At 40.3% G+C, this 14,518-nt stretch overlaps 2 protein-coding genes across 4 annotated transcripts in view; both read right to left on the bottom strand.

Moving 5' to 3' along the window:
* Nucleotides 1–922, bottom strand: part of kcnab2a (potassium voltage-gated channel subfamily A regulatory beta subunit 2a) — a 99,558-nt gene extending 98,636 nt beyond the window's left edge. For 2 of the 3 annotated variants that reach the window (XM_026167683.2, XM_080301786.1), the window contains exon 1: nucleotides 776–922. The gene's annotated coding sequence lies outside the window, so the exon portion shown is untranslated. The remainder of the gene's footprint in view (nucleotides 1–775) is intronic. The other variant, XM_026167685.2, reaches the window with a different exon arrangement.
* Nucleotides 923–1,111: 189 nt separating this feature from the next.
* park7 (parkinson protein 7) lies at nucleotides 1,112–9,379 on the bottom strand. The gene is made up of 6 exons (XM_026167686.2): nucleotides 8,815–9,379; nucleotides 8,205–8,306; nucleotides 8,007–8,066; nucleotides 4,388–4,457; nucleotides 1,949–2,035; nucleotides 1,112–1,570 (listed from the first exon to the last, which is right to left on the bottom strand). The coding sequence occupies exons 1-6, from the start codon at nucleotides 8,902–8,904 to the stop codon at nucleotides 1,410–1,412; spliced, it is 570 nt and encodes a 189-aa protein (XP_026023471.1). The 5' UTR covers nucleotides 8,905–9,379; the 3' UTR covers nucleotides 1,112–1,409.
* Nucleotides 9,380–14,518: the final 5,139 nt, after the last annotated feature.

Genomic DNA, 14,518 nt, shown 5'->3' with positions numbered 1-14,518 from the left:
ATGTGTAATCCTGACAGGGCGTCTCTGTCAGTAAGGATCTCTGGTGAAGCAAACTCATGCTGCAAAATGCTGTAGTTTGTATAGTCATACCAATAAGTGGCAACATCAGTATCGATGGAACTTTGATTTAGAGCTCATTAAATTTCCTGTAGTCATATTTAGTTGGATCACAAGTCATGTACAACCTGGCCTGTGCCGCATTGCATTAGCTACAGTAAGCGTATGCAGCAGTCTTGACTGCGGCGGCTGCTGCTGAGGATGGAGGGCTTCTGGAGCTGACGTCTCCATGTCAGGTCACATCTGCAGAACGATCTCACAGTGTAAAGATACGTCGTTCTTCCTGTTTCAGTTCAACGCATCCCTGCACAGTGAGCAAGCAGTGGACGCGTTACCTCGGGCAAACGTTACTCTGCCCGGCCAATTTGAGACGGTGATGTCAATCCATTATGGCTTTATAGATCGCCGCGAACTTGAGGCTCACCACTCACCACACTCAGCAGGCTAATCACGGCTAACAAAGTGAGTCCTAGTTGCAAACACCCACTCTTTAAATGATGTAACCTTTGTCCGGTATGCTGCTGTGTAATTAACGTGCCGGAGAAATCTTAATTTCGACACCCGCGGTGGCTAGTTAACGTGATTAATGTGGTGTAAACTGCGTTTATATTCTTAAATAAAATATTACAGTTACAAAGCACATTCCCGGAGAACGTTATGGTTAACAGGAGTCGGAATAACCCGCAAAACACTTGAAAGAAAACCCAAACGCTCCTACCTTAGGCGAAATCCTCCTCTTCCTTTTTGACTGTATGAAGACCCTCCGGATTTTGTTGCTCTGACACAGCTACCACGCGCTACATCAAAGCCCCGCCCTATCGGCTGCGGCCGAGAAACCATTCGCCGTTTAAAACACAACTGCATTTAGGTCCACGTTTCTCATTGGCCAGAGTGCCTGTCAATCAATTCGGATTCCGCTTCCCGCGTTCTAACCAGCGCTCACAATACATTACATTATGCAGCCTATATTTAGGTGTCAACATGCACTGCAGGCATGTGAAATCTACAGAGTGACCTCCAGTATTAATAAACAATGGAATAACAAGAGCAGAGATTCATCACACTTGTCCTTTAATGACAGGCATTGCCATACAGCAGTCAAAATAACAGGGAAGCAGTTAGTGGAAATTAGCTACAATATAACAGTGATTATTATCCATATTGTTTCAGTGTCATTGGCAACTTATGAAAGGCAGAGGAAGACGATAACCTTTCGCAACAGAATGTTTTCTCAATAGCAAGTCCTGAATCTCGATGCCAGCTATAATGGATTAGCAGTCTCAGCACTGTCAGACTTTTATAGGGGGGAGGGGCTGTGTTGTTTGCAGTCTTGCAAGAAAACATAGCTACAGTCAGTCTTTCATAATAAGAGGAGTCTTGATTTGAGCTGCAACCTCAGCCCCCATAAGTTCCTCTACAATCGTCAGGGCAAACTCAAAACTCGTTCCTGGCCCACGGCTGGTGATGTAATGTCCATCCTTCTGTACTCGAGCCTCTGAATATTTATAGTGGTCTAAAAAAAGAAAGAGCAACACCATAAGGATTATGACAATATGACAGCTTTGAGCTACAAACCGAAAGTCACACATGTCATGATGTTACAGTGAACTATGAGAATGTAGACATGGTCACAATTTCAGCCATTTCTAGTATGTTCTGTCAAATTCTTGTATTGCTTTTCACCTCTGAGTGGTGTGCTCTTCTACTGCAGAGTGACACGATTCTCTATAGGCAAGAAAGCGCTAGTATAGCACCATCTGCTGCCCTTTACAAATACACACACCTCCTCCTGTTCTCTTCTGAGTTTCAGCACTAAATATCAAAAGCCTTTAGCAGTACATGAAGTCACAGGTTTCTGTTTTTGTTGTTTTTGGGTTTGTTTGTTTTTTACCTCCAGCCATCATCTTCTCCTTCATGGCAGGATGTGTAGTCACTGTGCTGCCGAAGCCAATGCCATGTGCCAGAAGAGCAGTGGGACCTGCAGAAGGGCAAAGCTGTGTAAGGTTCATTTAACAGCTTCCTGTTAGAAAGTGACACTAAAGAGCGTGTTCAGCTGCTTGTGTCGGTCTTCGTTTTCATCTTTATGCAGTTCAAAGAACTCAGAGTCAAGAGTAAACTAAGCAAAAGGCTGCATCCTCAAACCGGCCCTTTCAAACTCAATGGAAAATGTTTACAGCAACAAGAAAATGCAAATACACAACATGATGCATTTTACCTTATGGATTTCAGTTGCTAAATCAATGACAGACTTGCAAAGTATGCGATTATAACACTGTGTCCCAAAGGTATCCTTAACTGTACCATTTTTCTAAGTATATCTACATATAGTATATGGTTTCAGCCTCTCGCCAAAGACTTTGAGCCACATTGAGAAGAGAGGTAGGAGAAAGAAAGACATTGACTGCTGCTGCATTAACTTTGGTAATGCCCTACCACTGCAGTGAGCTCATCCAAAAACTGTTAATAAATAGAAAGTTATTGATTATGCTCCTTGGCTGCCTTCCCATGCAGTCTAAAGATTGCACTTCTCCCTGGCACAACAGCAGTCTGCCAGTTAGAGCCAAGCTACTCCTGTTACACACAGTCCCCACCCAGAGGACAGCAGTCTGTGTCTCAGAAGGTCTCTCTCTCCCAGGAACCGCAAGGCAGAGAAAAGTGTGAGGATTATGATGGCTGTTTTATAAATTGTGTATTTATATTTGGGGACCTCTCTTACATCCATGTGTCACTTATTAGCTCAAAATAGAAGTATATATATAAGATACATTTGTCCTGTTTCTTTTGTTTGGTGCATTATTACTCCAATTTTCAATCAAGTCTTTTTTTTATTTTTATTAATTAACTTTTTTTCATGTGTCAGGATAATAACTGGCAGTTTCATTAAACTGTATATTCCTGTGAGGATTTCAGTCATTTCTAGGACACCCTTCAATCCACTTTGCCGCATTGGTCCCCTGTTCCCGTTCGAATTGTCCTTCCTGCGTCCTTTCATCTGTCAAAGAAAATGTCACCTCTTCTGGGTGCACTTGGGGGACACTTCTTAATCAAAACCTCACCCTTTGTGAATGGGGTTTGCAAATTTCCATAAATTAATGGAGCAGGATATTTATAATTGGTGTATATTTTTCAAGATCTGGATGAGATGCATCCTCTTTTTAGGCTAAATCCACTTACTAAAATGTTCAGAAATGACGTGTGAACCTACCAAACCTCCATCATTTCCTAATCCCATTTGCCAGTACAAAACTAACTTGATGAACCTAAAACCAGAGTATCTTTGTAGATGAGAATTTTTTTATTATTAATTTTTGTCGTCAACTGTTTTGATATATTTTGGAAAAGTGTGCACATTATTATTTTTTTGTTCAACTACACCATAGCACAATGATCACATTTATGACCACAACATCTTACAAACCCTGCAATCAGTATGTGTCTGTATGTATCTGTTTCCATCACTCTTGAACCTTCCTTGGCTCCTCCAACAACAACAACACTTTCTTTTTGCCATGTAAAAATGCCAAAGTTAAGGCCATTACAAAATGAGCGTGATGCCAAAAGACAACAAAATTCAACATTTTTCAGAAGCAAATTTGCAAATACTTCATCCTCAAAAAACACACTGTGAAAAAACTGAGGTCAGCGTCAACCGATGATAAGCTGTTCCCGATGTTTCTAAATAAGAAAAGTAAGAAACCGATACTGGTTTCATCCACTTCTCAATACAAGTCAGCAGCAGGGAGAATTTCATGGTTTGACCCAGAGCAGCGTTTAACTGAGGTAAAATCATCTTATTTCACTATTTCCATATCATTGTGTATTCAATACCAGTGGACATTTTGAGCTGTGTTTGCATTTGTTTACAAATGCATTGTTCTGATTAATCATATCAGTTTATTCACACACAAAAATTGGAAGAAATCTTATGGAAGAAAATAAATGCTGCAAATTTAGCCAGCCAAATTACACGGTCCATATAAACAGCTGTATTAAGAATACATGAGTCTGAAGAATATTTTTAATGCACAAAATATGTGCACGAATTGCATAATCCGCAATTTAAGAAGAATTCTCTCTTTGCCTTTTTTGGATTGAGGCGTTTTCCTTATGGAAAACAGCTTTTAAATGTTAAGATTAGACTTTAAACCAATCAATCTAAAGGCAGCACCAGTCTGTGTGATCAACATTTAATTTTTATTGATTATCTAAAGTAAAACATTTGCTTATTGCCTGTTGAAGCTTTAACCCACAGAGAGTGACCTCAACTCAAGGTTGGTCCTGTGTAATTATGTAATTATGACTTTGTTGTTGTTGTTTCCACAAACTGTACCTGCACAGATGGCTGCAATCAGGCCTTTTCTGCCATCTTGATCTTTCAGCACCTCCTTCACAGCAGGAGACTGCAAGAGAGAGTAAAAGCCAGATGCACAGTGAGTCATTTGCAGTCCATGTGGTTCCACTGAGTATATGCTGACTTTATTATAATCACTGAGATAAGCTGACAATATTTAAAAAACACTCGACACACACAGAGCTACCCAGCAAAAATAAAAACGAATAATATAATGCACCCATCAGATAAATATGACTCGTATATCAAAACTCATATTGTGCATTAAATTTCTTTTTTTTTAAAAAGACAGAATCTGTCAATTTCTTGGCCATTTTCTCATCAAATTCTAAAGCCTAAAATGTGTGTGTTGTTGTTGTTGTTGTTTTTTTAAATATAAAATCACTTAAAAGAAGAAAAACACAATCACAACAAATTCCTATCTTGACTCAAGGCTTATTCATCTTCCATTTATCCAATCTACAGAGCTATTTTTGCTTTTCATGATTACAGAGAGGCTGTAGCTGATCCCACCACACACTGGACAGATATCTAAAATCTGAACCAGAGCATAAATTCAATAGACTCGTCCATTAAAAATCCTTGATATAGTGTAAACTAATGTGGTTATTTACCATATTATTTATACAATACAAATACAAAATCTTGTAATATATGCTTCACTGAGTATTTACAAGAACAGTAAAAATATGGATCTCTTTAATCTATTTAAATCTATTTCATTGGCACATTGGACAAGCAGTTAATACAAAAAAAACCAAATTCTTCTGATATAACAATATAAATGCAAACACCAACTGATGCTCTCCACATCCAGCTGGATGGGATAACATGAAACCTGAACACATCTGAAACACACATGGTTCAGTTCATACTATACAAGATCGATGAAGGCCAGCGTATTACACGGATGAGTATTCAGGAGGAAAAAATTGCCATTTCATCACAGAATGACAACAATCTCTAACAGAATTCAGGAAACATAAGTAATGCAGCTCACTGTGAGTTACATTACTTGTCTTTAGTGACTTACAAAAAAGGACACTAGTGACATTTCTGATGATACAGAAAAAAAAAACATTTTATTGATGTCGACAGCTCAAAGGCAGCAGCATTTATAAGTATAAGTAACTGAAGGGCATTTCCCATCCTCCTTTTCTGGTGACCTAATCTGAAGTGTGATTCTACTGAAACAAGGTGCCAGCAGCAGCAACATTATAGTGCAACAGCAGTAACACACCATGAGTCAATTATAAGCACAAATGTAGCCTCGGTACTGTTTTCTCTGGAAATTTTAAGTAAAGTTTAATATGCCTGCTTCACACTTTAGTTTCACAACAACTACCTTAGCCATGAAACTCTTCAAGAGCTCTACAATACTGTCACATAATCAAACTGAAGAATACTTCTGCCTGGGCTTTTCCACCACATAACCACATCAGTAAATTCCAATCAACGTTTTCTCTTCCTGTCATATGAAGCGCAGTTAGTGATGCTTGGTTGAGTCATTAATTTACTTTTGAGTCACAACATCACCTGGTATATACCACACTGGAGTGGTTAAGTGGTGAAACATGCTTATTGTTTCCACCTTTGGGGGGAACAAAATTCTTTGTGCATATTTTCTAAAGTATTGAGCTTTTTTGAAGGTTACTTTTTGAAGTGAGCTTTTTTTTTTTTTTTTTTTGAAAAAGTTCCCTTTTTAGGAATTAAATCTTCATTAGCGGCTGACATGGGGCTCCTGCTCTCAGAAAATGCCTAGTCTTTCTGACGTGTATGCTATGGAACACAAAGGCATGGCATTGCTAATAGCACTGATGTCATGCTTTGACGCTGACATAACTCACATAAAATTTACACTAGTGTTATTGCAGATGATATGATATGGCACAGCCCTGCCATGTTCTGGAGACATTTTTGATGCTGGTATGGAGATGCATGGCCTAAGTGCAACCAATTTCTCAATGGTGTGACTAAAAAAAATCCTAGGTCGCAATAGTGCAACCAGCCGTTCAAGTAAAAAAGAAACATCTCCGCAACTGTGAAAGTCTCCGTGTGGTCAACAACAGATACACGTTATGCCCATATGGTGGTCTAAACCAATCAGAGATAGTCAAGGGTGGGACCCCTCTGATTGGCCGTGGTAAAGATATTCCTGTAGGCCTACGTGTGTATGTTTGAAAGTGCAGGCGGATAGAGAGACGTGAGTAGCCTAGGTCTGATAGAAGTAGTAGATGTAGCTGTGGGTAATGAGAAAAGATGAAAAGAACGATTGAAAACTTTCTTGTTAAGCTAAGGCCTGATCCATTCGAAACTGATAGCCAGTGCTCTGACAAAGAGCCATCAACCTCTCAGGTTGTGTCTAACACTGGTCTGGAGATGGCATCAGATAATGAGCCAGATATGAGCGACTCTGAGCCAGAGCCCACTGGAAGTCAAAGGGGGAAAGTGTATAGATTTCGAAGAGAATGGCTTGACCAGTTTCCCTGACTAAGATACAGTAAGGCTGACAACATGATGCACTGCATTTACTGTGGTGTAGTGGCGGGCCCTGCATTTACTTGGTATCAGATCAATACCAGAATTTGCAGTATAACAGAACACTACTCTGTGTTGAATGAGAGAAGAAGTTGGCAGGACAATTCCTAGCCACTTTTCTACATGTGAGTCACTTCCTTGTTTGCACACATTTTTGTTGCCACCTCTTGTGAACATCAGGTAGACCTTTTAAATAATATCCTAAATATCCTTCAAACTGTGAGTCAGTACTAGGCTTGCTGTGTGCTCATTCTAAACGCCGTGTGTGTTAGTTCCCCTGTTCCCCAATTAACGTCTAACCAGCAAAAATAATCGTCCTACCGCTGCCAAATATTTGCAATTTTAGTAAAAAAAATGTTATTGTGATACTATGAAAACAAGATAACATTTCTTGCACATGCATATAGCTAAAAAGAAGCAACAGCATTTCTTTGGATACAATTATCGATTTACAAATCTAGAATGGTCCCAATACTGGAATTTTGGCACCGCAGCAGAGAACTTAAATCCACGAAGGTGGTGATATCAATATGAAACTTAATCTGACAAGGTGGTATTAACTGAGGACCCAAGTGTGTGAGCTAACAGAAAGAGCGTATGCGTTTAACAGTGGATTTATACATGTGCATTAAATCTATGCCATAAGTACGCAGTGACCTGAAAGAATGTACAAAGAACTTGAAAAACCCGAGGGGAAAATATGTTTGCCTATGAAAAAAAACAATAACAACAACATAAGATTTTACTTGTTTCTTTTGTCACTGGCACCACATATAAAACACCAGGACACAATCACAAGACAATAAAACACATGATGCACCACACACAAGCAGAACCATTTGTGTAGGTTACATCATAGACTATACAGAAGATTCAGTTTAGACATCTTAATCAAACATAAGACTGATGAACCTTTAGAAACAAATTGTTTCACACTTTTCACTGTCAGTTATTTAGTCCTAATGTTTAGGCAAATTCAAGCATTTTAACTTGTTTTTAATTCTTAAGTCATTTCCAAAAAAAAATTTAACTGTAAAAACTGACCCTCTCCCCATCTCACCTCTGCCAGATTCTGGGCTCCTGGCATTCCTCCTGGTAGCAGGACCACATCATAAGGGCCCTAGAGGGGGGGGGAGAACCATCAACACTAACATTTTTCCAATAATAAAGACATACAAGCATATAATATAAGCATTGTAAATAACGCTTTTTTTCCCCTTCTTGTATGTAATGTTAGCAGGTAGTTGCTGAGCCTCACCTGTTTCCTCGCCTCCTCCAGACTGGCATCAGGACAAATGACAACGTTTCTGCTACACTGGACTGGTTCTTTGCCCGTAAGACCAGCTACCGTCACTGCTATCTACATGTATGGGCAGTAAAAGAAAAAAACAACAACAACAGTGCATCATTATCCTGATGGTTCAATGTGGCATTTTGTCTTCACTGGCTGACGTAGACTTTTATTTTGAAAGATATCAAATGGCGGAGATGTGCAACGACGCTGGACTTTGACATTTAACTTGGCCTCTGTCTGCACTCACTAGTAAGGTTATGAGTCCGTCAACCATTAGCAGACAACCCCAAAATAGCTGACTGAACACTTAGCTTATGCGCTTAAATAACCTGGAATATGCAAAGGGGAAAAATTGCTAAGTTAGATCGACAGTGTTAGCAAGCGTTAACTTTAGCACATGATAAGTGCGTATGTAACCCTTATCAAGATATCAGGCTGTTATAACAGTCTTCACAGGCTGATATCTTAACAATGCTGCCACCAATACTGTTGTGAGTCGACTGAAGCGGGGTCTAATTTTTATGGCCGCTAACAGGCTAATTTGCTAAATGCTAACATATAGCATGTTACAAACCCCAGCTCTGCGCATAATATCCACGGGAATAACAGTTTCCATCTCCTCTGCGCCTTTAGACAGGATTACTAACGCCCTCTTTCCTGCCATGTTAGCTTGCAGCTCTGTACTGCTAGGTGCAAAGACGCTAACTTCTGTTTCCAACTTCCAGAAGCAACCTGCACGCGCTGCGAGTTTGACAGGAGGGTTGCCAGACTGCGCGACACTATCCCCCTTCCTAGACTGCGGTCCGTGCCTATTCTACTCGCACCTGCAAGTATGTGAATTAAAAAAGTAAAGTAGTTACTTTTGAAAATAGATTATTTTATTGTTAGTAGGATTTTGCAAACAAATATATTTTGCACAAGAACAGGACCTGCATAGCATGTCACTGTACCACTCCAGCGCATAACAGCAGGGTGCAAGACGCTAGCAGACAGGGCATACATAACAAAGAGGCTGGCATAGTGTACAGGAACATCTGTGCTCAGTATGGCCTGCAAGTCCTGAGGTCGAAATGCTGTACGCCCCCTCGAGTGGTTGAGAATGAGCAAGTTGAGATCCTGTGGGACTTCTAGATACAGATGGACAAACTAGTGATGGACATAGTCGCGGTAGACAAGCAGAGGGAGACATCTGTAGTGAAAGATGTAGCCGTAGCAAGATAGATCTCAATTCTCATCCCTATTTATTGTTGCATCATTTTTGCAGGGCAAGTCAGTGAAACCTTAAAATCAATGATGGATGGAGCTCTTGGAAAGCATGATGACCGGGAGATCAGATCACTGGCGAGTGTTTGTTCTTTGCCCCTACTATCTTAGTGCAGTAATGCTTCCTTTCACAGTGCTTCCGGTGGCTCATAACATCCGATCACAGTAAGCCAAGATCACACAGCTTATCCAACAAATCATCATTCCAGCTGCTTGTTATACTATTTCTATGCCTTGGCAGGGTCTGATGGTCTCTACTATGCTGATTTAAGCCAGATTTGAAACACAAGTATTTATATCTCAAGGCTGTTTAACAAAAACAGCATTGTCTTCTGCTGCAGCTGTATCTAATGGTGTTTAATAACAGCCAATGCACTCTTTCTTCCAGTAGGTGGAAGCATTAACCAAAGATTCAAGAAGGATGTAGAAGAATGTATGAGAAAGAATCAATGCAACACTAAACTTTTTTTTAAGAAAATGTCTCATTAGTTCAGTTAATGTCAGGCTCATTGCAGATTAAAACGAGCAGCTCAACAGGTCAATTAACTAAAGTAATGAATTGTTTTAAAAAACATCTCCAGGCATGAGGTCTCAAAAGTCACAAAGTTCTTCAAGATCTGCCTGAGAACTTATTTCTGCACTAAACTCTTAAGACAGTTATGGAATCATATTCCAGTGTAAATCCTAGACCTAATGTCTGGGGCTTTAGTGTGCAGGCACACATCCTAGTTAATGTGCCTCTGTGCATTCTGCTGCTGAGATTCACTTTCGTATTTGTGAGACAAACTAGAGCCCAGTGAAACGGCGGATTAGACAAAAGCGTAGGGGGTGCTGGCAGCAGGTTGTTTATTGCGTGCCTGTGAGTGAATTCAAGAAGCAGCGGTGATTACCAACATATGCAGCTGGGGATCAACTGAACCAGGCCCACGGTGGCACTCGAGCTAATTTCCATACATTAATTCACTTATGTACATTTACTAATTCCCATCAGCATGCAATCATAAAGTGCATGATGACACCAAGGAAATGTTTCAGAGTGACTTGTGACGCAGTTGTAAGTATGACGCTGAAAACAAAGGGTCTGACTAACAACAGATGCACAGAATTATACAACTGTTTGTACGTATTTTTCATCTGAAAACAAAGCACAGGAAAGAGTAAAATGAGATTATAGTGCGAGGTTGACCACTTTCCCTTGGCGTCAAACTTTAAACTTTAACTTTAAACTACTAAAACCATTACTTCATACCAAAACCATTGATCGCCTGGGTAGTCTGATAAAGATTAATGGCATGCTTGTTTGACCTGCATTGTTATCCAAAACTACCAGAAACTAAAAAACGAGCTGAACTGTGATGCTGACACGTTCATTAGTATAAGCTTATTCTTTTCATATGCTTATACACTGTCCTTCCAATACCAATACAAGAAACAAGGAGAACATGGCCAACTTTTAATAAAGTTAGAGCGGCCAGCTTTTTAGCTAATTTTATCATCTCTAATAGGTTTCTATGGGAAGTTAATAAATTGGTGTTTTCACTGGACTTTTTTTTTGATTAACTAACATAACTAACATGCATGCTTGCATGCTACTGAAACATTGAGGCTGTAAGTCAAAGCATATATAGTTTGCTGGAAATTAATAAAAAAAATATGCACAGAGTCACACATTTGGCATATCATTCCCGGTGTATGGTATATTTCTATATTCTGCCTTTTGTGAAATATCAAATTGGCCCGTGGTTTAAAAGCAAGACTCATCAATGGATTCTTTGGCATGTTATTATGTCTCTGGTGCTCCCTTGTGCCTGCATCACCAGGCCCTGCTCTGCTCTGCTTTATCTGGCCCTTCACAGAGGTCTGCTCGAAAACCTGAAGGGCTTCTGGAATCAAACCTCCGGGGAGACGAGAATACAGAAACATTTTTTTTTTCATAAGACGGGTACAGAGCAAAAAGAAAATCCTCAAACTGAAATGAGGGAATTCCACAAATTACCGTTTGTCGCAAAGTAATCCTGTTACTATTGCAAAGAATATGAAACGGTGTAAACATGGAAATAAACTGCTAATATGGATGTAGCTTACAAGCAGGGGCTCTGTTCAGTTGAGATATACAGCAGCAGACCCTGTTTCAGATCACCAGTAAGGGAGAGTGCCACAAAATTCAAAGTGGTTACAGAAAATTTGCTTCTACAGGAAAGAGATTTACATTTTCAGATGTTTTTCTTTATTTTTTCTTTGAATGATTACATTTCATCTTCTTTTGGTCCAAACCTTTGCTAACTGGTTATTCTTCATACTGATCTACTGGTAACATTTAGGGCTTGCATTGCTGCCCTGCCAGTAAACACATGAATATTAGAAGCACTTTATCTTCCCATCTGTGAAAAGGCTTATATCTCTTTCGCACATTTTTAGCCACTGAGCAGGACGGAGTGATTGACAAGCATATAATCTTGATTGCATCTTGATGCTATTACCTTACGCTCCCAAGTGCTCAGGTGACAGCTGGGGGACAGTGGGGAGATCCAGGGGAAAAGGTGACATTGAATTTTTTGCACCTGTGTCTGCAGTCGTCCGCCAAGTACGGACACAAGATGGCGCCAGTTGAGTGAGTTCAACTTTGTGTGGGGTCATGCAATAGCGTGGACATTGGTGTCTGAATACTGACAATCTGAGCATATAATGAAAAAACAACAACAAAATTTTGGTTTGTAAGGATGCAACAAAGGCAGTCAAATAATTAAAAGTTGTAAATTGAGGAAATATATACGTCGTATACAGATATACGTCGCAACATTCATTAAACAATTTGTGTTAAATGCTTTAGAATTATTCAAAATGAGATTCCTCCAAATCCAATGCATGACAAATTGTTTTGAACCACAGAGGCAGTATTATAAATTAAGGCAGCACATTAATGTGTTGTTTAGATTATTGGGTGTGTGTAACAACATGGACCAGAATTGCCTCACAGTCATTTCTGGTTGCAGTAATCTGCCTATCCTCAAATTATGCCCCTATCCAAGGAGGAGGAGGAGAAAGATGGGGGGTGTATTTGAGGACTTTCTTTTTTCCTTTATTCTCCACTCTCTGTCTCAGAGAGTACCAGTCTGTTTTGCTCTCAGCTTGCCTCTATTAGATGTCTTAATGCTGTACAGTGTGGCCTATCTTCAAACAGGAATGCTGATGATACTGGCCCTGCAGCGGTGCTTCCCCCCAGCCTCAGCCCCGGCCTGCTCCTCTGCACAGAGGGCAATAAAGACACAAGGAGGATTAGTGTTGTGTGCCTAACAAAGTGGTTGCCAGAGAGTGAGAGGGCCATGCCCATGGGCGCAACCACAACCCTGCTCAGATCCACTCGGCGCTGTCGAGGTCCCCCCCCGCTTGTGCTTCCCTAAGGTCCGCACTCTCTCAGGGAGCTCTGTGGATGTGTGATAGACTCTGTGTGGGTGAAGTCGTGTTGATGCTAAAGAAGCAGAGGACGCAGCAAGATAATCCATGGCTTAAGCAGTGCTGTAGTAACTTTTCCCCCTTATACAAGGGAACATATGTGCAAACAGTTAAATATAATTCAATCACATATTCACAGTGAGCATCTTTTCACTAAACACTTTCCCATATTGAGCGAAAGTTCCAACTTACTAGTAGGCGTTAAACCCCCCCACACACACGATCGTGTACTTTATCCTAAATGTCCACTGCAAGGACAGTGCGCTGGTTCTCTGTGTTGATTTATCCTACTCACCATCCGGTGGAAAACAAGGTTTAATACAGATCATGCAGGTTAAGGCCTTACTTTCTGTTTATGGATATCTCTTTCACTATAACCAGCGCTTATACAAATGGAACACCATATAATTGTACAAGTCTGACAAACAGAGGGCCTGTGGTCTTGTAAATGTTGTCACATTAGATAGGAGTGTTACATCTGACATTACTGTGAAGGTGCATGTCTGCAGGCCGGCAAAGACGGTAGCCTCTGGTTTGATGGAGAGCCGTGTACAGGACAGGACAGGTGAACCAAACAGCTGCTACCCCCATTTTTCCCTTAAAAACCCCAGCGTGACAGATCAGGCCATGGCTCTCACACATAACGGCCCACTTTTCACACGGTAGCTGTCTCAGGCCACGTTACACACGTCTTTTAGATGGTCCATTTTGTGCGTTGGGTAATGAAATTTACGCTGGAGACCCCCGAATATGCAGACATATGGTGTCTATTAATGCTCCTCTCTCCCTTTTCAGCTGTAGCCCTCTGCCCAGCACTATGGTCTGTTCCCGCCTGTCTGTTTTGGGTCCTCTTCACTTCTCAAGCTGTTTGCCTTTTACCTCTGTCACGCCAGCCAGGATTCACACAGCAGTATGTACTGCTGCGTATGAAAGAAAGGCCGCGTTCTGTTAATACTTGGCTAAGTTTACATGTTCATTCACACTTGATTATGGGGGAATCCCCGAGTTAAGAATTGTTCCAGTATGTCAGAGAGGCACAATAAGGAAAAGGCTGTCCCTTTAAACCCTAAATAACACAATGTGTTTAATATTTAAGAACATATGTACATAAAAAAAAATGCTCAGGACTGATTTTATAGGGAGAAATGGAACAAAACAGATTATAAAATAAATATATGATTTTCAGAATATTTTGTAACTTTTCACAATTCAGTGGACGCTATCACGGCTCGATTACTGTGCTCATATCTGAATGTGGAATTACTCATATACATATGTGGTGTACTTAGAGCTGAGCATAATTCATAGTGCAGCAAATTTACCAAAAAAATCATATTCTGTCCAGTTTTTTCCTCTTCAGGCCCCTGAATTGATGGCCGCGGTAAGCTTCATTCTTTGAATGTTGTGTGGAAGCCAAAACTGATGGTAAAAAATCCCTTTTCCATTAGTTGGTAATGGAACTGGATACTCAATGGTCTCCCTCTGCAAAGTATTATTCTGTTAAAAAAGCATGCAGGTGTAGTCTATTTTTACCTGCATAAGCCTTTATAGATTAACACAGT

The sequence above is a fragment of the Astatotilapia calliptera genome, chromosome 5 (assembly GCF_964374335.1).
Source record: "Astatotilapia calliptera chromosome 5, fAstCal68.1, whole genome shotgun sequence".
Taxonomy (NCBI): domain Eukaryota; kingdom Metazoa; phylum Chordata; class Actinopteri; order Cichliformes; family Cichlidae; genus Astatotilapia; species Astatotilapia calliptera.
This window is presented reverse-complemented; position numbering and strand designations above follow the sequence as displayed.

Excerpts from the sequence above, each read along its gene's own strand:
- park7 (XM_026167686.2), bottom strand. The coding sequence starts at position 8,904 with ATGGCAGGAAAGAGGGCGTTAGTAATCCTGTCTAAAGGCGCAGAGGAG. Across the intron at positions 8,307-8,814 it reads ATATTATGCGCAGAGCTGGG|ATAGCAGTGACGGTAGCTGG; the intron begins GTTTGTAACATG and ends CCATACATGTAG. Across the intron at positions 1,571-1,948 it reads GGAGAAGATGATGGCTGGAG|ACCACTATAAATATTCAGAG; the intron begins GTAAAAAACAAA and ends TTCTTTTTTTAG.